The 25,940-nt window shown below is 39.0% G+C and overlaps 2 protein-coding genes across 8 annotated transcripts in view; one reads left to right on the top strand and one right to left on the bottom strand.

Moving 5' to 3' along the window:
• VRK2 (VRK serine/threonine kinase 2) overlaps positions 1-23,075 on the top strand; it is a gene marked incomplete at its 5' end in the record, with an annotated part of 46,842 nt that extends 23,767 nt beyond the window's left edge. For 2 of the 5 annotated variants that reach the window (XM_084514600.1, XM_084514597.1), the window contains 6 exons: positions 9,221-9,341; positions 12,398-12,456; positions 14,726-14,904; positions 18,909-19,082; positions 19,412-19,582; positions 22,547-23,075. In XM_084514600.1, coding sequence (XP_084370726.1) covers positions 9,221-9,341; positions 12,398-12,456; positions 14,726-14,904; positions 18,909-19,082; positions 19,412-19,582; positions 22,547-22,777 — 935 coding nt within the window. In that variant the 3' untranslated portion in view covers positions 22,778-23,075. Of the gene's footprint in view, positions 1-9,220; positions 9,342-12,397; positions 12,457-14,725; positions 14,905-18,908; positions 19,083-19,411; positions 19,583-20,293; positions 20,386-22,546 lie in introns of all 5 variants that reach the window. The other 3 variants (XM_084514598.1, XM_084514599.1, XM_084514596.1) reach the window with 3 other exon arrangements.
• FANCL (FA complementation group L) overlaps positions 21,999-25,940 on the bottom strand; it is a 29,817-nt gene continuing 25,875 nt past the window's right edge. For all 3 annotated transcript variants that reach the window (XM_084514601.1, XM_084514603.1, XM_084514602.1), the window contains exons 9-14: positions 25,496-25,579; positions 24,828-24,873; positions 24,657-24,738; positions 23,763-23,879; positions 23,344-23,415; positions 21,999-22,872 (exon numbers count right to left, since the gene is read on the bottom strand). In XM_084514601.1, the coding sequence (XP_084370727.1) occupies positions 22,837-22,872; positions 23,344-23,415; positions 23,763-23,879; positions 24,657-24,738; positions 24,828-24,873; positions 25,496-25,579 (437 nt within the window). In that variant the 3' untranslated portion in view covers positions 21,999-22,836. The remainder of the gene's footprint in view (positions 22,873-23,343; positions 23,416-23,762; positions 23,880-24,656; positions 24,739-24,827; positions 24,874-25,495; positions 25,580-25,940) is intronic.

A 25,940-nucleotide genomic window follows, 5' to 3' on the forward strand; every position in this document is an offset into this window, starting at 1 on the left:
CCATAAAGTGTTAACTTTTTGAAATCTTTTTCCAGTAGCCTTTCATATATCTTACTTATTTAAACTCACTTTGATGGTATTGGAAACACATTTGCAGGTAAATTACATACATAGTCCTTTTATTGGATATTGATTGTACTGCCTTGCATTCCAAGGCAGACTTAATTCAACAATTCCCTAATTAGTTAAAGTCATAACCTATGTCTTGTATTCATTTACCATTAATTAAACCTTAGCTGTTTATTACACTGCAGTCCAAATCCAATAGCAGACCCACGGAGCCATGGAAAAGGGAATGGGAGGTCAATATCGAAAATATATGGTGCAAAGTCCCACTGATGGCTGCATTGTTCACAATCAATATGGTCAATGCAACACAACTTTCTTAGTTGCTATGTCAGCAAGACAAAAAGTCAATTCTAATGTTATGGTAGTGAAAAAATGGTGATTATTGAAAAACTTTGACTCTTGCTATGAAACAGTGTTTTTGTTAACTTTTCTTTCCCTTACTCCCCCCTCTCCACCCCAAGATCCTCTAAAACAAAAGGAATGGTTTGCTGTTGCCAGTTTGGCTCGGATCATAGTGTCACAAGTGATAACTGTAGAAATTTGTGCTTGTTAATAGCTGCTGAACTGTTACCTTAAACTAATACTTTCTAACGAGTTTTAGTTGGCACAAACAACTGTATATTATTGCTTTTTCTATTAAAAGGACCATTGACCATGTAATGTAGAGGGTCTTGATAATTTGCCGGCGCTGTTAAAACCTGCAATCGTTTAACTCTGGTCATTAGGAAAAATGAAATAAGACTGTCAAGTATTTGCTGCTAAGACAATTGCATGATTTCACCTGCAAAAAAAACATTCAGTGGTGAAGAGGGCATCTGTTCCAGCCTCTTGTAGCCCACCAAAGCATCCCGTGCATTTTCTGGAGTTCTGACAGTGGCTTATTGTCCTGGTAGTGAGGGATGTGGCTAGGTGCTAGCGTTTTATGTGGGCACTGTCTGAAGAATAGGTGGAGGCTGGAGACTTTGGGATTCAGCAGTCGGATGGTTACAGTAGCTAGCTTGTCTAGCAGACAGGTGTCTGTTGAGAAATCTATGATTATAAGACAGGTAATTCTTTTTATTTGAAAAAATAGGAAAATTTAACAGACGTGGGAGACAAAGAGTGTGCACATTCAACTGTAAGTTAAGCTTTTCTCTTTAGTAAGCTGCGGGGTTAGATTCCCCCCTCAAGTAGCTACAGCCATGGTGAAATTGCTGCAAGTTAAAGGACTCCAGAACACAAAATATTCAGCAAAGTAGCTGCCAGGAGGGGGGTTTCCCCCATCTTACACTTGAAAAATTTATGCTTGCTAATAGCTGCAAACAGAATATCTGCAGATTTTTCTGTTGTTCCTGTCAGAAAAGCCTGCAGAACACAATTTCAGATCTGGTATGTTGCAGAGAATCCAAACTGTGCATGTTGAATGCCTCAGCTCTGACTTTGTAACAGCCTGAATCCATTAAGGTCAAATTACCAGTTTCTCATTTGCAGCAGGTCTCTCAACATCCCGGGGAAAATCTGCATCTGCAGTGACTTCTGTCAGAGATTACACGGGCCCAGATGGCAAAATACAGTGACTGGTTTCCCACATCTCATCTCTTGTTGTGAGCTTCAGAGTTGCAGAGATGCTTTAGGATGCTAAAAATCTTCCAACAGTTTTGTAAGGGCTTCTCAACAATCTCCTGTACTCCTGAGTTGTGACTGAGTCTCAGCACAGTCTCCAGTACAAAGTGAGACGAGGTGCTCTTCTGAAGTGTTTGCAGACTGCATCACTGTTGGCAAAGTACAGCCACGTAGGCAACCTTAATTCTAATTTGTTACCCAAATTTTCAGCGTGGAATATTATTTATTTTAATGCTCTTGGAATAGAGTTCAAATTTTTTTAAATGTTATTTTATATAAATGAGATCCTTTCCAGGGGGCGTTTTCCTGAGTTTATGTAGCAACATAAATATGTCTCAAACCTCAAAACCCCTATACAGTACCAGTTCTGTATTGAGCTAGACAAATGAGAACATTTTGACTTGCTCTGGTTTTCCTGGTAAAGTAGCTACCTGAATATATACAAGGATTTGTGGTACATGCTGAAACTTAAAATTATGAATTTGTTGCCTACAAAAGTGCCTCTTGGCAATGCTTGAGTATGATAACCTCCTTGCATAACGCCAATCAAACGCAACCACTTCCCACTGATTTAAATCAAAACTGGAGTTTCCGTGGCTGAATCGAGAGATTAACCCAGCTGCATTCGTGTCTATTCCCCAAGCTCGCCGTGGAGCTCGTTGATTGTAGAAGTTTTGCAGTCCACCGAGACCCAGAAAGTTTCACTTTTGGGTCTGTGCTCATCTGACAGCTTCCAGTGAGGGTCGAGGGGGATGTGAATTGCATCTGCAGCCAGGGCAGCTTGGTGTGGGCTGCTGGGGCTGCTGGCTGGGTGGGAGCCGAAGGGGTCCCACGAGCTGGGAGAGGCTGGGAGCAGCTGCCCTGCCGTGTCCTGGCTCTTTGTGCTGGCTCGTCCTTCGTGTTGCAAGCTTTGCACAGCTCACACATGCCCTGTGTCAGGGCACCTGTTTGCAGGTATTCACCGCGACCTCGGTTACATCCTGCCCATACCCACGGTTCATTTTGTGCCAGGCCAGGGCCCAGGCTGGGGCTTTGCCATCCCACACCATCAGCTCTCCGTGTTCAGTGGCTGGGTCTCTTCGCAAACATGTGGCCAGTAAGTGGCACCAAATAAGGCATCGTTCTACAGGGTTTTTTAGGTTAAAACCATTTTTAGCTTGATGCAAATTCCTTACGGTGCAACTGCAGTGTTAGTTTTCACATAGTATTTTAGCGTATTCATTGTATTCATTTTTAAAGACCATACTGTATAAACAGTATTACATTTTTGTTTGTTGATTGATAATTAAAGAGAATTATATCTGCACCCAATGTACATTTAAAAAATTGTTACATAGTTAGTGTTAAAATGTAATATTTGGATCAATGCCTCTTATGGATTTTTGTAGATTTTCTACTCACTGAGGCATGCAGTCAATACCTAATTTCTCTGGAGATATACTGCGCTTAACATATTGAGTTTTTTTTTTTTTTAAATACTCTAGTCCTGTGCATTGAGTGTGTAAGACCAGTTTTAATTTGCTATCATTGATGAGCATAAAAGTATGAACTGTCTATGAATACCCTCCTGCATATATCTGTTTGCCGTAGATTTCAGGATAACTCTGCCCGTCCTTTTAACAAATGTTTCACAGTAACTATTAGTAGTTCTGCCATCTCTCGCGTTGGGTAGGGTGCCTACCAAAATCCTTGCAGGACTGATACTGACATCTAAAATAGCAAAAGCTGCTTAAGACAGCAGGAGTGCCTTCTGACAGGCTTAAGGAAAGCAGAGCATCTGAAGAAGTTTGCCTCAGTAAGGGCTACTTTGGTGGTTGGCAAATACATTTTCTCTGAGTGGCTCTCATTGAGACAAAGGTGTCTCAGTGTATTTTCATGTCCTGCCTCGGGGCAGGCAGCTGCAGCTATCTGTGATGCCACGTTTTAGCCAGTTCTTTGTGCCCTTCACATGGGGTTATTGCAGCACACGTGCCTCAAGGTCCCCCCAGATGCTCGTGTGCTGTGTTTGTTCGGGGTGTGCAGGCATCGGGCTGATCGAGGAGCAAGCTCGGCGGTTCTTGCTCTCCTTTTCCCACTGGTCTGGCAGAACTGTTGATACTAACACAGCCCAGCGCTTGTCCATTTTCACTTTTCTTTTACATTCAAGGGATGACTGGAATACCTGCAGGCTTCATTTTGTGAGGAAGGATGTGCAGGAATATAAACACCTCTGCCTGGAAACAAATTCTTTCTGAGCCTGCATGGCTTCTAGAGAACTTCAGCTCTAAGTGGCTCTGGATCAAGAGGTTTATTTGGCGCCTGTCCATGTACAGTTAGGAGTCAGAGGGAGCCTGCTGCATTTTTTTGTCGGTCAAATGAATTATTGATTTGCTGCAATTTGGTATGTGCTTCCTGAAGACTGTATGCAGGACAAACTGTAAATCCAAAAATAAAAGGAAAATATAACTGGTCTGGTGAAAAATGGGTGAAACTTTGCAGTGTAAAATAAATAAAAAGATGTTTTAGTTTCTGAATGTTGGATTGGAAATGTGTCTGCAGCAGAAGAGGGAGCAGAAGGTCATTCTAAGTGAAAGAAGAGTCAGGCTTTAGCAAGGAGAAGAGAAAAGATTGAATAGGTTCTTGAAACCACCTCTGCAAGCTTATCTGTCCTGCCAAGAATGGCCAGAAGTAGCAAAAATAAGATGAGCATCACTGTTTCCAGCACAGCTGATGAGCGTGGCTTGGAATTGGCTGTTTTCTTTAGTTTGGGTTTCTCATGCTCTACACCAGGAATTCAAATAGTTAGTGAACCTCACGGCTGCTTGCCAGCCCCTCACCTGTGTGATATATTTTTTCCACGCAGATGTAAAGGAGGAGTAAAGCTTCCCGTCCCCAGCCCCTGCCATGCGTTCTCCTTAGTGCAGCCTTGGGACCTCTTCCATCTGACCAGGTAGCCCACCTCTTGCCACCAGCATTTTGTCTCCCTCTCAGACCTATGGTGAAGTTCCCAACATCTTCCCACTACGTAAACTTCTAAATCCCTGAGTCAGGACCCCAGCCCTCTTCAGCACCTCCCATCTCACCAGTCCTACTTTTTATCCGCTCCCTGCCTGTGTGTAGAGGAGGATCCTGCCCACGCTCTCTTCTTGCAGCTGCAGCAGAGCATTACGGACACCAGCAGTGCACGAGGAGCTAGGAGGCTCTGCAGTGAGGTCCTGTGCTCGTGAGCTCAGACGCGGCAGGGCAGAGCAGGCGTGTTGCTGCATCCGTGGCTCCCGAGGCGAGTTAAGCATCCCGAGGCCGGGGCTGCTGGCCAGCTGTGCTCCAGCTACAAGAGGACGCGAACCCTCAGGACTGCCAGGCTGATTTTGGCCCCTCTGACCACCCACGGTGGGCCAAGAGCTTCAGGAGCTCCTGCCAGCGCTGCAGCACGCTTCGTGCCTGTCAGCCATCCAAGCAGCTGAGCGTGTAGCTGCGGGATTCGGGTTTGGGACAGGGACCAAAGGCACAGAGGAAGTTGCTCATTGCCGTGCCCCAGGTTGAGTTATCTGGAAGGGTTGTAGTCCAATTATGGCAGCGCTGTGTTTGCACTGGATTTATTTTTCTTTCCAGCGTTGCATGGTGGTGGTTGCTGTCGGGGAGTGCTTGAACAAAGCGCCAAGCTGACGGTGCAGAACTGAACATGAGGCAAGGAGGGACTGCTCCCGGCCCCCGCTGGCTCGCTCCCTATAGAATGGCCTGCAGGCATAAAAACTCATTTAACTTCTTTCTTTTACTGTATTTACCTAACCTTTTTCCTGTAGCTATCCACTCAATTCAGTAATTCACTGTACTGCTGCAGCGAACTCCGCGAGACTGGCTGGGATGCTGGGGAAGTGTTACCTCGGTATTACGTCTTCTGGGCTCCTCCTTCCACCTGCCACTCATACTGGAACTGATTTTTGGCAAATCTTGTGTTTGTCTGTTTTTATCTTCTCACCTTCAAGTTAAAAAAATAAATAAATGGTACCACGCGCAGTTCATTTATTAAAACGTTATGATGAGACATTTTTTAACATAATTATATTTCTCCATGGTCATGTTAATGCTCCTTTCCTTTATGGGCATTTGGATTAATGGCTCTGCTATAAGTTGTATTTGTTTGTGATTTAATATGAATTTGTGTGCTGTAATGCCAGTGGGAATTGGAGATTCCACTGCATGCAGACACAATGCAAGCAACTAAAACGATCCTTTTTACGAAAAGCTCCCAATCTAAAGAAACAGTAATGGTGAAAGTAAAATGTAACAGTGCTAATTAAAATAATAGAAAAAACATTTCATCTTCTGCTCATTAGCCTCCTAGATCTCTACAAAAGGCTTGACAAAGTTATCTAAATAAGGGCCATGGAGGAAAACTCCCATTTTACATGGGTTTAAGATGAGTTTTTTGGGAGCAGTGTAGCACTGAGAGCATAGCGTGGCTGCTGTGGTATCATTTATGTTCTATTTTGAAATAGTAATCTGAATTTATATTAGGGCTCAGATAGCTGCCAAATCCAGCATATGAAGATACACAATATATTTTCTTCTCAGGGTGAATTGCTTCAGTTACGTTATTCTGAGTTATTGTTCAGCCCTGTGCCTGCATGTTGAGTATATGTTTGTAGTGTGTATAAAACTTTTTATGGCCTGACTCTGATTTCATTGACGTGGTTGTTAATTCATTAACTTCAGTGGAGTTGTTCCTGATTTATTCTGGCAGGAGTGAGGACAGAATCTGGCCTTAAATCTTCAAATTAAAAAGTTAAACTATAAAATATTGTGAAATAAAATACTGCCAACATGTTCCTGTTAAGTAGTATTTCAGATGAGACTAAAATAATAATAATAAAAAATCTTAGTTAATAGAAAACCAGAAATCAAGTATATATACAGAAAGAAAAAACTACAGATTTTTAGTCTACAGTGAAATAACATAATTTGATTTAAATATAATTTTGAATATATGCTCTTGTAATGGTGCCAAGTTATCAAGCAAAATTGTTGTATTTTTGCCTGGCTATTGCATTTAAAAATGAAGCCAGATTCACATCTCTCAGTTGATGTTTACCAAGGGTTCTTGTAATCTCCAATTATATTAGCAGATTTGTTTTTCAAGTAAACGTATAGTTGAAATTTATAGATCAGTGCTTTATTTGGGTGAAAATCTAATTATTCCATCGGTTATAGATCATATTAGTTCATTAAAATTAGCTGTTTGAATACCTTTTTTTTTTTTTTATAACTAGAATCAAAATGATTTAAAAAGTTGAGGAAGTTAGCATCTCTAGTACTGAGCTGGGAAAGAAGCAGAGAGAAAGAATAAGCTTGTACAACCAAGCAATCAAATGCTGACATTTTCATGTGGATCTATGAAAAACACATGTAAAAGTCTTTATGCAGTAACACTTGCAGTGACCTGGGAGATAAAGTGATACGGGAATTTACCATCTCTCTGTAAAACATTTCCCCTTTTATTTTCGAGTGATGTATGGCTCAGTTACACGTGTGTGTGTATTTTTTTCAGCTGAGTGCCGTGGCTTTAGGAACGTATTGGCGAAGGTTTACTTGCACCCATCTCCCCGTTGGTGGTCGCTTTGCTCTAGCATTAGCTGGGGAAGGGCTGGAAGATCTGGATGGGAGGAAGACGGCAATTAGTCGTGGCCAAACTCTGACTGGGAAGTAAACTTTATTCTCTGGGGACTGCTTTGTCAGAAAACCTTAGGTTAGCTCCTGAAGCCTAATTGACTTAGCATTATTTACAGATTTATATCAATTAGTCCCTCAGTGGATAGCAGTGTCCTATTGTAATTCTGACAGTTTTTCTCAGAAGGCCACTTTACGTAGCCCATCTTACGCAAGCAGGTGCCAGAAAAGCACCGAGTGAAAATTAGAGGATCTGCAATCAAAAATGCTGGCTTACATGGTTCTAATCTGGAATTGCCATAATGGAAAAAGGAGTTGTGAACACATGTGTATGAATGGACTTGTTCCACGGTTAACAGGAGATTTATGGCGGAAGAAATCACTACAGAACAGCAAGTGGTAGAGATTGCGTTTTTATTTTAATACGAGAGCCAAGTCTTGCATTAGGACATTGTTGAATCTAGTGCAGAAAATAAACGACCCCCGAGGGACAGTGTAGCATTCTGTTAGATTGAAGGGCCTTTAATAATCCCATGGTCTAATAGCAGTTCAGATAGAGAATGCATGAGAACTTATCTTCTGCTTTCGCAATAATGCGTGTACGGTAACAAGAAACAGTTATGATGTGTTGGCACCATAGCTTTTAGCAGATGACTTTTTAAATTAAAAGATAAGTTTGCTGAGTGACTTTCTGGAATTTATTTAATGAAGGCCCATAAAATATGATATCTGTTTACAACTGGATTAGCAGCACTGTGCTCAACTACCAGTCTTTACTCTAGGCAAGAAGTGTGGAGCAAATCTGAAATCTTCTTTCATTCCTGGAAAGTTCAAACTCATTTTGGAAAAGCATAAATTTAACTTATACATCTGCCTGTCTTTAGTCTTGATAAACAGTTTGTGTTTTTGCAGGTTCCGTGTTGTCTTGTCCTGCAAACCATAGGCTGTAAGTCAGATGTGTACAGAAACATCGCAAAAAATCCTCCTTGTTCAAATTTTTCAAGTTTGGCTTCCTCTGACTAGCAGTAAGCAAGAGCGAATGTGTTAGTATCACATTTTTTTCCCTTTCCCTTGGAAAGGTCAATATATAGATTAACTTCAGTTACTTATTTTTCTGCACAGGAGATGTTTGTGGATGGGGCTAATTTTTGATTGAATTATATCTACTGTATTTTTATTCTGTAGTTAATAGATGTGTTTGGGGTGTGCGGGGTGAGAGTAAGTTCTTCCTGAAATATCTTCCTTTTTAGAAACAGGTAGTGGCAAGTTTACCCAGGACTTGCTAAACCATAAGTGTATTTGAGCCTGGGCTACAGCTCTCTCTAAACAAACAGTTCACAGTACTTGTAAGCAGACAACTTTGGTGTGTAAATGTACACTAGATGGCAGTTTTGTCATATCTTCCAAGTTCAAATAGCTCTGTAGGAGAACAGGAAAGGCCATCAGTGTTTAGTCTGCACTCACGGGGTCCCTGCATGACCAATGTGGACCCCATGGACTTCCTGGAACATGTGTTAGCAATTTAGCAGCAGACATTTATTTCTTTGTTTTACTGCTTGGCTCTTTGAGAAAGTGTTGGTACTCAGTTATGGGCTGTCTGGATCATGTCAGAGGCCATGGGGATCAAGTCCATGTGACAGGCCAGACTGAGGAAGGATGAAGTTGGAGGAGGTGAGGAAAGTGACCCTTACTTCAACAGCAACAAGTCACTGCCTGTCTGTGGACTGTGGCCAAAAGCCTGGGCGTTTTAGGCCTAATACAGCTGAACAAACAAAACACTTTGCCCATTTGGCTTTTTCATATTTCATCGACAGTAGTTCAATCAACGTCTTTTCTGTTTCCTAAGAAGAGGTTCTTATTATTCATCTTTTTTTTTTTTTTTTTCTCCCCCTTTCTGTTTTAGCCCCATCCAGACGAGGTGACCTTGAAATCCTTGGCTACTGCATGCTGCAATGGTTATGTGGGAAACTACCCTGGGAGCAGAACCTGAAGGACCCCGTGGCTGTCCAGACTGCGAAAACAAAGTAAAACTAAACCCACACGTACACACGCATGTACCACCCCAGAGCCCTACAACATCCTCATCACTTAAAACAGGTCTGAAAAGGACAATTTACATCCTGTAGAGTATCACCTTACAAGAGAGCTAAAACAATTTTCCTGAATAGGGAGGTGTAAGAAGCAGTTAAAGACGTGAACTCCATGTGCATGTAGACCCTCTCGCACATTTTTACGTTGTACTGCTGCAGAGATACGAAACTCAGCTGCAGAGTTCAGTCATTTTGTCTGCCAGGTATTTTTTCAATGCTCTTTTTAAAGCACACATCTGTGAACAAGTGCGTGCCTTACTGCACATGCGGAAGGATGTTGTAGGTTTCCGCTGAAGTTCTTGGGTGCTTTGTAGAGACTGTGGTACAAAAGTCTCTTGGAAGTTTTCTTTCAGATGTGTATTGAATATATTTAACTTGCTATTTGATACCTGGTTTTTAGATGTTTTTGTGTAGGTTTTTAATGTTATACAAGCCTACTGATGTTACAAACATTTAAATACCAAAATACTAAAGAATTTGCTTAAAATCTTTTCTTTTTCCCAGCATGACTCGTTAGAGCTTACTAAAGCAACAGAGTGTATTAGTGTTTTCTTTCACTGCTTTCACAGTCGGGACTTGAGAGAGTTAATTGTATGTGGTACAGCATTGCCTGTAGAAGGCTATACAGAAGAGTAGTTATCCATAAATGTAACATCACAATTGGAGAAGGCAGCAAACTTTTAAGTAGGGCAAGTCACAACAGAGGTACACAATAGGGATAGCTGATCCACAGAAATCAATCTGCAAATTCAGTGTGGCATCAGCTCTCAACAGAGAAAAAGGTTAGCCTGCAGACTGTGGATAATACAGATTGCATCTGTAAATGTTGACATCGTATGTTATGTTTAATATTTCTCCTTTAGAACTTCTGATCATTACACAACCCCCTGCAAGGTAACACTTATACAATTCAATGTTAAATCAATTTAATCAATCAAGCTGCTTTGCTAATTCTTCCTGTGCAATTAACCCTTCAATTGCTTGCATTCTCAGGATGCCAGGCAAACGTTCTTAGGAGGAAATGTACAGAAAATGATAGATTAGATTTAGCAGTAACATCCTTTTAGTTTAATGAATCAAGTTCCTTGGTATCAGGTAATGTTCCCCTTTAACTTACCTATTTCTGAGTGCCTGTGCTGTTTTTAAAGGCTGGAAATAGTCATCACTGTGTAGGTGTTTACCTGGTCACTTCTAAGTACGTGACCAGCACAGGCAGATCACTTCTGAGCACACCAGCCCTTTGCTGTGAGTCTGTGTGATTGGGATGAAGACAGGGCTAGGCCTGGAAGGGTGATGCATTTGGAAAGCAGGAGTCAGAGCAGGACCTCAAATTCTGCTGTCCACTGGTTGTCTCATCCCTTCCTAACAGGCTCTTAAGTCTTTGCTGCCAGTACCTGGGGTGATGAGGCCGCTGTGCATGGGTAAGAGGGTATTTAAGGACTGCTGGTGTACTTGAGATCAGAAATGTTCATGCCACAATTGGAGGGGAGTCTCCATTTGAATTAGAATTTAAGCTAAATAAAAGGAAAATGTGTACATTTAAATATATAATTCCCCCAAATTGAAAAACCTCCTTCTGGTATTAAAGAACAGCTCCTGGTGAGACTAAAGGTCCATCTAGCCTTGGATCCTGGTTTGAAAGATTGTCAGGAGTGCAAGGTCTTAAGAATAAGAAAAGGAACTAAAGTACTTTTTTAATGAACTGTGTAATTTTTTCCTTGAGATTACTTGTGTTTATTGCATAGGAAAACAAAGTGACTGCAGTGTGGAGATGTGCATTCCAAGGAGCTGTACATTAAATAATCCCATTCCTCTTTCCGTTTGCTACAAAATGCCAAGCCTACAGAGATAGCTTCACGGGGTGGGACTCACAGGCCTGACCTTGGCAGCATCCCTTCGTTACCACAGAAGCAGGTCTCAGACCAAGGCGTGCCTGGTGGATTCCATCCTTCAGGCGTGTGTTGGCAGAGCTTGGCTGAAGTTCGGGTCTCAGGGAAGCTGTTGCATGCCAAACCAATTAATTTGAAATGCCTGGCTGACCAGATTATGGAACTGAAGATTATTAGCCTATGTACCCCAATTTATGCATTTCAGAATGTATCCTGTTCCTTGTTGGTGGACCTTTATGACTCCTTAAAACAAAACAAAACAAAGGATCCTTTAACAGCATCAGCAGCTAGGCTGCACTAATAGATTTCACTCAGAGCAAGAGGGCTGGTGTATTTGCAGGCTCCTCCAGGTGCTAGGAAATTGGGGTGCGTGCCTGCTCAAAGATAAGAGCTGGTATTACTTCACCTATCTTTTAGGGTGTGATTCATTCTGAGCTCCAATTCTCTTTGCTATCTCTGTTTTTGGATAGGAATTAGATCTATGCCCCTGCATTTTATTTTATTTTATTTTATTTTATTTTATTTTATTTTATTTTATTTTATTTTATTTTATTTTATTTTATTTTATTTTATTTTATTTTATTTTATTTATTTGCACAGGACTCACAGAGGTTTATCTTCCCTCTCCCTCTCTCTGTCCCTGCCTTGCCTGCTTGTAATTTTGACAGCCATCACCCAGCTGCCAGTGAGCCTATATGGCAGAAAGAATCTGATGTTAAATTACTACTAGGCAGACCAGAACTGCTTCTTAAATTTCAAAACACAAATATTAATCATTAAGCTGAAATCAGAACAAGCTATTTCAGCTCAAAGGAATTTCTTTTCTCTCTCTAGAAAGCTTAAAACATCTATGAAGGAAAACTTAATGTTAAAAGTGCAGTCGTAGCTGCAGGCCAGGTCTTGCTGAAATCAGCAGTCTCTAAAGAGTTAAAAATATAGCTGGTAAGGGGAGATCTTGTTTTAAAAGCAGAACTGTGAATCATTAGCTATCCTGGAGGTCCACTCCCTTTGGAATTGAGACTTGCTGTCTACCTAAATCCCAAATGAAGAATCACCTGCTCCAAAACCACATTAAATTGTTGCACTCTCATGTTGTTTCAGACTTATGGATGAGCTCCCAGATTCAGTGATGGAATGGAATTCTTCTGGAAGCAGCTGTAGTAAGTGTGCTTACAGTGTCTACCATATAGCTTTTCAGTCTGTTACAAAAAAGACTTAAATGTCTTACTCTATTTGGGAGAAGCAGAAGAAAAATAAAAGTAACAGAAATTTAACCAACTCTTGAATTTCAATTATTAAACTTCATTGCTATGCTTTGCACCTTTAGGCAGATGTGTTCAGATGAGTCACGCAGTGCTACCAGTCTCTGACCTGGGGACAAACTGAGAGTATCCGAGTCAGTAGCACCTGACTTTCCTATCGTGCAGCTCAGTTCTGTCTAGCCTAGAAATCAAACTCGGGGCTCAGCTTCTCCTTTCCTTTTTTGCTCCCAAAGTCCTTTGATGTCCTGTCCACATCCTTACTCTCCTCCACTAAGCTTCCCTCTCTTTCCTCTGTCTTCCTGTGTTTACTTGCTGAGCTAGTTCAATTCGGAGGAGAAGGTAGCTGTGACTTCTTTCCTGCACATGGAAGAAACCAGGGTGAGGTTTCCACTATTAGCAACTTTTTACGAGGTTCGGATGTGTCCCTTGCCAAATCCAGGAATACAAGGTTTGGTAATGAGCATTAAAAGCTGAGGGACGAGGGAATTAGTAAAGAAATCTCTACAATGCTCAAAGATATGTTCTGTATTAAATAGGGTATTAAGATAACAAATAGTACAAAATACATGTAATTCGTGAATGGAGGCGTTTGGAGCAGTTTTCCTTTATCCTGTTTGTGTAAAATCTGGCACTACAGTGGAAGTTCTGTGGATCCATGTATGTCCAGCATAAGAATTCAGCCTGCTGTATCTGTATTTAGCTGATAACAGGGTAGTTATGTAATACTCACTGTTAGATTGTATGTCAGGCTCATTAATTTAGGGTGTAATTTAATTGGACTAACAATTCTGACTTCAGTGGAAGTGGATCGTGCCCTTCATGTACAAGCTTATTATACTTTAAGCATTTTTAACCTGAAGGCTTGTTTACTGCAGGGACAGAAAGTAAATTTCTGGATGAGTTGAACGCTGGTCACTCTACAATAAATGATTCTTGATGCTTAATGATACTTAGTGATTAAGGATACTTAATGCTTTTATTGCAGGAACTTCTGTTGCTGCTTTCCTGCATTGTCCCATAAGCAAGTACTAAGCAGATAATACAGGCACTGCCAGCTAAATTTTCAGCCCTCGTGAGTGGCAGTGCAAAAATCATAATCAATCTCATCTGTGATGCATGCGATAGAGTGACTTAAGAGATCTCAGCCACATGAAATCCAGGGTGTCAGGAACCAGTACCTGTCCTACAGCAGAAGGAACTGTCTACAAAAGTTTTATCGCGTAGTATTTTGAGTTTGAAAAAGCAAATGAAGGCATGGTTTGTCTTGTATGTCTCTTCAGTGAAATACACAAGTAGTCCAGGGAAAACCCCTTTTTGTTTAGGGAAAACAGCACATTTCCTTCAAAGGTCAGGATCTATTTAGGTTTATTTACTTATTTTCATAACATTTCTGTATTTGAATGATTGGAATGCAGGGCACATTACATAAAATATATTCACGATGTACATACATATTTAGTAAATGTTTACTTCTGGGATTTTACCAGATGCTAATATCTGGTGAAGCACTTCAGTTTTAGGATACACTTGGGTCTTCAACTGAAATAAAAGTTTGACAACCCGCACACCCCACACCCCCCCATGTTTTCCTAATAGCATTATTTCTGCACATTCAGTGGTTTCCTTGTTTCTAGAACCACTCAATAGTGATAGCAAAATAATGCTGCTGTTAGACTGTATTAGTATGTAAACAAAACCACTATTTGTCAGAGTATTAGAAGTAAAAACAAAATTCTCCTATTCTCCAAAGTATTCTAAGAATAATATCTATGCAGATTAAAACAGAGTTGTTGAGAGTATTTAATATTTAAAGTGGTATTACGATCCTTCATATAGAAACTGCTTCTGTTTTATACAGAACTGTCCAGTATTTGTCAATGAAGTGTTTTGATTAATTATGTTTGGATAACTTTCAGTACCACACAAATTACTGCATATGCATAACAAGAGATAGCACTTAAGGGTTAGCTTGTTTATCCAAGTCTATCTTTTCCTTTTCTCATCTTGTAAAGACAAGATACTGTCAGCTCTGTTTTGAGTGTTGTCTTCAGCTGAAATTTTGTCATCTTGTTTGGCAGCATAGGATTGGCATCCATTTTGGAATTAAATTCTTTTGAAGTTCTAGGTCTACACCAAGTGAAATTTACATTTAAAATACACTCCACAGGTGAACTATCCAAGTTCTTGGCATGTGTTTATGACTTAGCTTATGATGAAAAACCGAAGTATGAAGTGCTCAAGAAAATCTTGCTGGATGGATTAGAGTCAAGTGGAACTCGCTACGATGGCCCTCTGGAATTTTCCACTGCAGGATGCGGACGAAATCGTACTGCTGAAGCGTCAAAAGTAAGAGAGTTCTGGGATTATTTCCGAAATTGTTGCCTTTTCTTTTGTAGAAGAGGAAGTAGTTTAATATTGCAAAATGAGACTGACACAGCATTTCTTTTTGCCTTAAATACATCGTGTTTGTTAATTCCTGTTTCCCCTGGCTTTGCTAAAAAGTGGGATGTCAACCCTTAAGGAGGAAGAACTGTCATGAGTCCTTTTGACCTACGGCCTCTCACTTCAAAGTAGTAGGTCTGTGGAGAATGATTTACTTTCAGGATAATGGGGAAGTCAAGGACTTTGTTCACCAACATCTTGAAGAAAAGCCTGAATGCCAGTTTTTTCCTTCTTTCCAGATTAAAAGCAAAGTTACCTTTATTAGTGAAAGCATTTAATTCATTTTCTTACTTTCAAGCTCTTCTTTGTCATTTGCTTTTATACTCCTGCAGCCACTAATGTGAAGGAGGTATTATTCTGGGATTTAACTGCGTTGTTGGTATGCAGTGATACACTAACGTGGAATTTGAAAACTGACAGCTATCGTGTTATGTTTTCCTTTTGTACCTTTAAGTCTGAAGCTACATGGTTACTAACACCGTGTTTTAATAAGTGGAGATTGAGGTAATTAGCAGTCTTACTGGACTTGCTGTGAAATGTCAGTCCTGGCATACCTCTGCCTTGAAACTACCCGTATGCAAAAGCCCCATTTCTGTCTCTGATGCGTGTGCAATAAGGCAGGGTCAGGGTACCATTCATTTTTAATATTTCTGGTGAACTTTGGACCATCACAAGTATACGTGAGCCAAGAATGCAGGATGCAAACTAATGTGACTGATAGGCTGCGAGATGAATGGTGATTCAAGTATCAGTGCACAGATGGTTCTGATTTGCTGAGTTTTGTAGCTGCTGCAACTGAAGACATAAAATATCCTTCTAGTCATAAATTAGCTCTTTGGAAGCAAAACCTTGGCACCAGAGCTTTACAACCTTCAATTAGTAGGGAAAGAAGTATTTGAATGACTGTGGTATTGACATCTGTAGGCCTGCATAGTAATCATTCCTAATAGAAGAGAATATCTGTTTGAGGGGGTTTTGCATGGCTAATTAACCACCAGTGAGAATATGTAATTTTTTCATGATCTCCTGATTGTCACCTTTCTCTCATGATACAATTACATTTTATTGTAGCAAGTGCCTCACAAACCAATTGTCAGCACTATTTACGTATTACGGAAGGCAGGACAAAAGTTCATGTTTAATAAAAAGGCACTGGGTTTTGATCTTGGTAATTACAGATACTTATTTTAGCAATTTTATTGACTTTTCTGTTTTTACCACTTTTGTCTTTTAACGAAACCAAAAGCTATTTCCATGACAGAATTTCCCTTGCTATGATGGTGACCATGTTGTCCTCACTAATTTGAGATGATTTTTTTTTCTCCAGTTTGTACTGTTTTCTGAAGTTAATTGAAATAGCAGGTATCTGATAACTGATCTCCAGTGGATCTGGTTGGATCTCTGGTGCACGTATCTTTGATTCCTTAGGGCTGGATACTGGATAGTAAAACTGTTTTCTTCTCATTGCCTGGTCTAAGACTTGTTCAGCATGGTGGCATAAAAGATAAAACCTCTGGACTGTAAAAGCTGCTGTAGCACGTACTGTTTGCAAGTGCACAACCCTACTGAAAAATCCACGACTGTGGAGTGTCACTTCCTGGCACTCTGGTGCTGTAGGCTTAAGCAGAATTGTTTCTTGACTTGGGAGAGAGTCTGCATATTGCTAGATCTTGACACCTATCATCACATTTTCAGAGAACTTTTTATGTTGACTGTTGTACTTTTTGGAATAATAAGAATTCTGGTGCTGTTCCAGTGACCACCTATTTTTTTTCCTCGAGTATGTTTCTTCAGCCAGCTGTGCTGCTTACATGGAAAAGCTTCCCCTAACAGTCACTGCAAAACAGCTGTAGAAAGGAAATTTTTAGGGTTATTCAAAGGACTTAAAGGGCACTTAAATACGAGTAGAGAGAGCAGGTAACTGAACTTTCTCTAAATTTATTGCTATTTTGAGAAAATCCAATATTCAATCTGTGGCTATTGACTTTGGAGAGTATTCAAGGCCTGGTGCACTTCGGTGCTACAGTCCTGACAGTGTTCGATGGCAGGCGGGTACTTCTCACTGCAGCTCCTGGTGATGCTGTCTGCAGTTATTCCAGTTCTGACTCCTTTCATCTCACACTTCTGCGTTCTCTTTCCACCTCTCCTTTTTTTTCACCAGATATTCCTCCTATTAAAAAGGCAACCTAAAAATAGGGGGAGTTGCTACAAACCAACCCCTGGCTCCTCACTTCTTGCTTATGAGCAGAATCAGACTGTAGACAACCTGTCTGATTCCGCTTGTACCTGTTTGGTGCAGGAAAGAGGTGATCTTAGGTTAATCCCCTTTTGAGGACCAGTAAACACCCGTAAGTACCAGCAAGAAGATCCTGTAACACCAGCTTTCCTTGAAGGTGATGTGAGGACTTGCTACAGAATTGAATTTTAAGATGTAGCTCCTGTATAGTACATCAAATTTGTCTTAGAGTGACATAAAAGGTGTAACAGTGGCCACATACTAGCACTTTATTTCAGTTACATATCAAAAAGATGATAAAATATTAATTAGGTTAATTCTCAAACTTCCTTACCACAGTTTTTGGCACTGGATAAATATTCTCAGCTTTCTCACCTACAGTGAAAGTGCTAGGATCAGGGCCAAATGAAGTATGGTAAGGCCAGCTGACTAGTTGCTAGATCCCGTAAATTTCATATTAAAAAAAATAATTACAATACTGACTTGTCACTTTACTAGTAATGGACGATGGTAATTTTTAAGCATACAATAAATATTAAGAAGTGCTATAAGTCCTCTTTTGAAAGTGATTTTGTAATTTAAAGTATGTGTATGTTGTAGAGATAGCAGGGTTAGCTGTCAACAAGATCAGCAGTTCTTACACGATGCAGTATGATGCCACGATGCAGGGAAAACAGCTTGGGCACCCAAACCCAGCTAACTGTCAGTGTGGCTCTGAGCCTTGCATATGTAATTCCCTTTCTCAGGGCTCTGGACAGTGTTATGTGCTGAGGTAGACTGACTGAAACTAGCTTGAGTTGGCATTCAGAACAGATACACCTTTCTGTTTCTAAACATTAATAATTTTCACAGAATAGAACTATGGATTTTTTTCTCAAAAGGTTTTTTGGATTCAGCTCTATGAAGTGCCTACTGGCACTTTCAATGCTATTTGGGTTGTGCAATTTCTATCTCCTATATGTATTTAATTTGCAGTAAGAAAAAGAAGCCTATTATTTCTTTTCTAGCTGCTATATTGAGATACAGCTGCTGCACACAGGACCATATGCAAACATTACAGTTACAGAGTTATTAGCGTGCCAGAAGTACCAAAGGCATGTGGCATACAGCCTGTGTTTTGGCTACATTTGTCTTCCAAGTTACAAAAGCCAAAAACAGACATCATTTGATACCCAGTGCTTAGAGCAGCACTATGAAAAACTTGCATTAACTCAAGCAACTATTTACCGTGTATTCCCAATTACATTTCAGAAGACTGTAGAATATAAGACTTCACTCTTAAATTAGATTACCTGGGCCAAAAGACTTATTGATTATCTTTTAGACAGTTTTGCATTTGACTCAATCCAGTGATATGAAATGCATTCAGCTCTACTTAATAATACAAACAGTGACTTATTGGCCTCATTCCCAATAAAGGTTATTAATGAATATTTTGAAATGTATAGCTCAAGTTTATTTTGTACTTCCCAAAATACAGCATAGCTCTAACGTTGTACTGCTTGGAAAAGACATTTATTGATAACTAAAATGCTGAAAACAATTCTTCTGAGAAAGATATAAGCTTATTCTCATTCTGTGTTCTCAGGACTGAAGTGAAGTTAGAACGGTTTTCTTTTTAAAATACGGAGATATTTTTTACTAAACAAAATTGCTGTCTGTTCATCAACAGGTTTGCTTACCAAAGCCTGTGCCAAAACCAGTTCAACAGAAGCAAAAAAAGATGGAAGGGAACGAATACATGCGCCCAAACAAGGCCTGTACTGCGGTAACGGGCAGACGACTCCCAGATGAAGAAAAGCCAAATAACTTACACCGAATGCTTCCCCAACCAGAGCCTCAGCAGGTGAGGATTTTGGCATGGCTGTAAATGCATGGTATCTTCTGGGAGTTCGTGTGCTGTTAGCTCAGTGTCCAGCTCCTGGGAAGGGCAGAGGAAAAGAGTGCTTGAGAAAAGCCAAGCATTAAGCCCCAAACCAGCAGAAGCTGGCATATGCTTAATGGCTTGTATTATTTGAAGCATTTGGAAGCTTCTTATGTAGCCCAGGTAGTAAGTGCAGTCAAGACGCTATCCTTACCTGTTTCCAACCTTCAAATATCAGAGTGGTACCTGTAAAAATGGTAAATCCTGCTGATTTTTTTTTTCAGCATACAAAATTACTGTCTGTCCATCAGCAGGTTCACCTACCAAAGCCTTCACGAAAACCAGTGCAAAAGAAGCAAATCAAGATGAAAGAGGAAGACTCCAACTATCCAAGCAGGCCCCAAGCTCCACGCAGGCAATTCCAGGCTGAGGAGAAGCCAATTAAATTGAACAGCACAATTCAGGAGCCTGACCCAGAAAAGGTGAGTTTTTTGGTTTTACCTTTGAAGAGGTGTGGCATGTGGAGAAAGAAGGTTGAGCTTTATTAAAATAGAGTTTAAAAAACAAAGAAACAAAACCAGCAGCACACACAAACCCGAAACTAAGTGTATGCAAACTTGATGTTTGCCACAAGCACTAGAAGTTTGTGTGTGGTTGCTTGGTCACACAGCTGTTAAATTAACATTCATTTAATTTTTTTCTATACCTTTGTAGTAAAGCACTGGAACAGTGTGCATGCCCAACAGATACAAGTGTTGGGAAACAATCTCTTTTTTTTTTGTCCCTGTTTTTTTTCTTGATAGAAACTTTTAGTAGTTACGTTTTCTACATAGTAGAAAACTTGATAGCAGTCTTAAGTTCCTGAATTCTGACTTTTTAATCTGAGGATTTTAGAAGCTAACTGACTCACTTCAAATATTATTAGTAACTACTGCATAAAAGTATTGAATGGGTTTCTACAGAATGAAAAATATTAATCAAGGTTTTAGTAAAAACTAGTGCAAAATAAGGTACATCTTAATGAACATACTGTGCTCCTTTGTTTTCTACAGAGCTTATCTTAGCAAATTCAGCTGTTTGTTTCTTTCCTATAGAGAAAATAAACTGTTAAATGAAGACAAGTTCTAATAAGCACAAAAATGCAACTTTTGATACAGCTTTATTATTAATACAAAATTCTTTGCTTCAAGCAGTCTGCTGATCACTGCCTGGAGACTCCGGTACAAGTTAGGAGAGTGAAGCAGAAAAAGCACAGCTGTACCTGAGAGCATCAGGCAGTAAAGTGGTGAGCAGAACAATTTCTGGAGATGTCTTGGCTAGTAGCAAGGTAGTCAGATTCTGAAAAGTCTCTGGAGTTTTGACACAGTACCGTTGTTTCTGTGAAGATATTCTGAGTGCTGCTTCATGGTTCTTAAGTGTAAAATTTTTAAAAATATTAAGGAAAAAAGGTGGCATTCCCCCCATTTATTTTCCTCCTGTATAATTTGTTTAAAAGCTACTTTTACTCCTTAAGATAGGTGTAGATGCAGAAAGAGAGGCACATTTGGCTTTACAGCATTACATAGGGTAAAAAAAAAAATGAGCTGGTGTCCTTGTAACTTCTGTTCATTTGAACAGCAGGCACACCACATGGATTGTAGCTCTTCACACTGGAGTGTAACGTGGGGATTTGTGTTTCCCTCTTTATGGGAAGAAGAAAAAATACATTTTGCAGAAATTGAACTGATCACAGGTCTTGCATATTAGATTATTATTTGCATTTTGGTTTAGCCTTTCTAAAAGCAAATCCTCTGTTCCAGTATGATTAATAATGCTTCATCTATGTAGAATAGTTCTGTAGTTAAAATGGATGTCCTATAACATTTAAGAGACTGAAATGAAAAACTGGAGATGGGAAAAAAAGGGGCAGGATTGACAGTCTCGTATTGCAGACCTCCTCTTAATTTCTTTCATGTAATTTTGGGGATTGGTACAGGAAAACTGTATTTTATAGTTGTAAAGTTATGCAAATTCAGGAGGATACTTCATGCACAAAAGGGAAAAAAACTAATGGCTAATGTAGGAGCTGAAGTAATGAGTGTCTGTCGAGTGTTCTCCAGAGAGCAAATCCCAGCAGTTTTGTTAGGCACCCACCTGGAGGAGTTAACTGCAGGGACCTTGCTGTGGCCTAGACGCTTGGATGGGATGGCCACCCTGCTCTTAATAGTAGTAGATGGTGCAGGTAAAGGTCTGAATACAGAACTTGGAGGGAAAGTTGTTTCTCCCTGTTTTATCTTTTAAGGGAAGTACATTCAGTAAAACATCAGATAGCTGCTTGGATAATAACAAGAAGATGAGAAAGATGGAGTGGGTTTGCTTTGTAAGATGCTGCTGAAAAGCCCTTACAGTTTAGGTATAAACAAAAAGGAGAAACAGTTCTGTGCCACAAGGGGAACACCTGAATGAGAGGAGTAGGACAAAAAGAGTAGGATGCTTGTGAGAGACAGGACATCTGGCAAACTGGGAAAGAGAGAATGTGAAAGACAAGTAGTGTCTAGAAAAGAATATGGAAACAACAAAAACCAGAGAAGAAAAAACTTATGAGCTAGTGTTATGTCAGACACCATAGTATCTGTCTATCAGAGGGTGCCCATTTTTTCACGTCTGTCATTAATCTGAAAGAGGAATAAGGCAGCTGATAATGAAGACAGGAAATTTCTAATAGAAAAATACAAATTAGATTACAAATGTTCACCAACAAAGCTATATTGCTATAGTTGAAATTAAGCAGGATGTATTCACAAAAAATAATACGTTGTGAGTGAGATCATGGAGAGGAAACCAAAGGTAGACATTTTTCAGACACAGTGGAAAATAAAGGTAAAATTTAAAGTTCTGGATTCGTGACAAAACAAATAGTAGTGTTTATGGATTTATTTCAAAGATAAAAGTCAAAACGGTAAGCTAAAGATACCATTGCTTCCGTAGACCTAAAAATCCAATCACCCTATCCAACTGCAGCAGAGAACATGCTAATAGGATATTTATGCCATCTATCATAAATCAGGAGAAGTTTAGCTTCACTATAAAATGCAAAAAGTTACACAAGTTGAAACAGCAAATCAAATTTCAGAGTATTGGCTGGGTTTCCAGTCTTTATTAATAAGAACACTGTAAAGACTTTTAATATATTAACATTTTTGGGAAAATAAATATAGAAGATTTTCAGCTGTTAATTTAATTAAGAGAGAGTCTCTCTCTTTAAATGGTGTTTAACCATACTTAATGTTATACACTTAATATACATCTGCAAATCCAAGAGTTAAGAGTTTGTCAGAATTGCATTGCTTTCTTCAGAATAATTTAAATACCCAGATCTTTGGCATCTTTTTTTTTTTTTTTTCCTTATCTGATTCACATCTCATTCATTCAAATACCAAGGTTGTAATTTTTTTTTTTTCCTGCAGAAAGACACAGGAAGAGAATTACCACCACTCTACCCCCAAGCAACATTCTCAGAATTCAGAAAGAACAACCAATATCAGCTGTTTACTACAGATCATCCAGTATCATTGCAAGAACCTGGTCTTTCTATATCAACTATATTTAGAATTGCATTTACTGAAGAAAGATACCACTACAGTATAGCTATACTTGCGCTTCTGTTTCTAATATGGCTTTCTTTGTCTTTTACTTGATGTAACTGTTTCATTGTCTTCTGTTTAAGCGCAGCAGTATTCCCATCATGCTGTTTTTCTCAAAGTTTCTTCATGGAAGATTTCAGTGTCAGGGGCTTGGAAAATAGATTTTTAAAATAATAACGTAAATACATCTTTTAAAAGCAAGTTACCCTAAACTTTCAAAATCTGCACTGAATAGAGTTCCATATGCACTAAACTATTTTTGGGATGTTTTGTACTATGAATGTTGGGATTCATTTTTTTGGAAATTAATTTTTTGCTACAGCAACATTAAAAGAAGTATCATTAAAGATAACAGCGTAGTATTTGATTATTATAAAACTAGTATGTTGCTAAAGTACTTGTTATCATAAAATCTTTTCTCTGTTTCCAAAGATCTTTAGTTAAATACCAATGCGTTAACTGCATGGAAGTCTAAACTATTCTCTCTTTACCCCACTGAGTAAAGGGAAGATAAAAGCTGCAAAATGTATTTTACAAAAGCCTTTTTACAATGGCTTGATTTTATCAAGGCTAGCATACATCTCTTAATTCAGTCACTCATTTTCACCGGATTTCCTTACCTTGTTACAATATGGACATTCACCAAAGATGACATTAAAACTCTGTCTGCTCGAAGGAAGACCTTGTAGCCACTGTAACACAAGTAAGTGAATTAAAATTCACGTTTCTTTCATATCAAATTTAAGAACTGTCTATTAGCAGAGGATTTTGCAAATAGAGTTCATTTTATATACATCTGACCTGGTGCATGCCAAGCCAGTCTGTATAACCACAAAGCAGGGCAGGTTCCCTTCCACAGCGAGGTTTTTTTTGTTTGTTTGTTTGTTTGTTTTATGATTTTGGATTAGAACACAAGAGAAAGCACAGTGGCTTTTCTAGCAATCCTTATGGGATTTTGCTTCATCTGAAACTTGAGGTGTGAAATGCTTATTTTTTAGGATGTCAGTGTGTTAACAAACAAGCTTGTTCCATTAATTACCTCATACAGGCAAGCCTGATGAAAAGGTTGTCCACATCGGGGATCATCACATACTTGATCTGGAGTAGTGCCATCAAGTCGATAGGCATAGCAGATTCCACAGTCCTTAGTAAAATCCTTAAAACACACATGTTAGTTTACAGTAGAACGGAAAGGAAGAACCAGGGATGGAACACAGAGAAACATTTTCATCTATCTGGCTCTGGGTTTGCATTTTTTGTTATTTAGAATCACTAAACATGTTTACAACATTATGGTCTTAACTGCTAGAGTAGTTGCTGGACATACAAGACTGCTTGGATATATTTTATCTTCTCCCTGCATTACATCTAGTTTGACAAGTGTTTTCATGCTCTTGGGCCTTACCATTTCTTTTTCATCAAACACAATTTGTATTTGGGCTTTAGACACAAAACCTTGCAGTCAGATATTACTTTAAAAATGTCACGAGTGAAAGCCAAGCTAGTAATCCAGTGTTACAGCATTGTCAAAAATTAATTCCAAGTTTGTTTGAAATGCACCAGTATTTGGATGGCCTCTTGTCCCCTCTAAGCAGCTCTACCTAATTAGAACTTAAGTCATCAACATCCATAACAGAATGTTTGGATTTTTCCACATCTCATTAGCTACTCTGGAACTTCCTCTTTCCCTTTTAATAGTGAAGCCTGTTATTAATCGCCTTACTGCTATGAAGGCCACAGGAAAGTGTGCACCTCTAATCAAAGGTTAACAAGCTCTGACAATTGTTGCTTGAAGTTCAGAAGTCCTTATGACAATATATTAATCCAATTACCTCTCTTCTAAGTCTCTTATTTTTGCTGGCAGTTATAAAATGACCATTTAAATTTTACTTACTCAGAAATAACAACTGTTCATTAACAAAAAGCAACTTACGCTTTCTTCTAGCACTGCACGAGATGGAAAATCAATTTCTAAGACATCTTTCAAGTTCTGTAATAAACTGATTTTGGGGTCCCTGCAAATGGGAGAGAGGGAGAAAAAAGTCAGCACTAAGAACAGCAAACACCATTTTAGTTTTAAACCTGTATTACTAAAGATGCTTACCACAAGTGCATGTTGTTGTTCAGCTTAGTTCTCAAAGGGTTAACCACTACAAAAAATGTACATAAATAATTATAGTATCTTTAGGATCCTCTTCTGTCCCCTGCCAAATTCTACCTCATGTTTCAGCACTGAAGGGCAAGGTGTATTTTGTTGTTGGCTTTTTTTTTTTTTAAATTACTCGAGACACCTAAGTCAATGATTGCCCTTAGTTTTAAAAATTCTGTATACTAGCCTTTAAAATATCATACGATTGAAGATATGATTTATTTCCCCGTAAGAAGTTGGCAAAAAACTGTGGGAAGTAGAATAAAAGATAAATATGTTCACATAATACTAGGACATATGTAGTAGATTCTTTTATAAATAAAATTATATTAAAATATAAACATGGTTGGGTAATCATCTGTAGGATAAAGATTTCCCTGTGAATTGTGTTAGGAAAGCACTTGAGAAAAGCATCACTCAGTGCAAAGCAGCATGCCAGGTATTTAGGCTGTTAAAAAAACAGACAGCATCTACTGTGTAAAATTCTCCTACGCACATAGCCTAATTCCTAGCTCCGCTTAAGCAGAGTTTACCCCAGGAGCCCGGAATAGCTTGCACTAGTATTTGCACACCAGAGATCAGATTCTAAAAGTGAAATGAACAGCGTGTGTCTGCTGGCTTACCATGATCTGCTCCAAGAAAATAACACTCGGGGAGCATGTTTGGATGCCTGGGATCTACCTCTATGGTCACTGAAACGTTGTTCCCTAAAATGAGAGAAAGCAATTCACATGTGAAGCTTTTCTTTGCAATCAACTACTTAAAAATTGAAACATTAACTATTTTAGAAAAGTTTTAAATTAGTTATTTCAGGCTTTTTTTTTTCATTACTACAAATAATTAAGAAGTTGGTAGGTATCCAAATTAATTGTACAAAACATCAGTATAAAGTTTTTCTATTTAAATTTCAGTGGACTATAATTAAAAATATCAACTTACTAAAAAAATATAAGACTAGTTTTAACACTTAGAGTTTTATTTTTGAATAATGAAATTAAATTAATGTTATAATCAATTTGAAGTATTAGTGATGTTTTAAAGGTAATAGAGATGTAAATGTTATTAATT

Source organism: Aythya ferina, assembly GCF_964211825.1.
Source record: "Aythya ferina genome assembly, chromosome: 3".
NCBI lineage: Eukaryota > Metazoa > Chordata > Aves > Anseriformes > Anatidae > Aythya > Aythya ferina.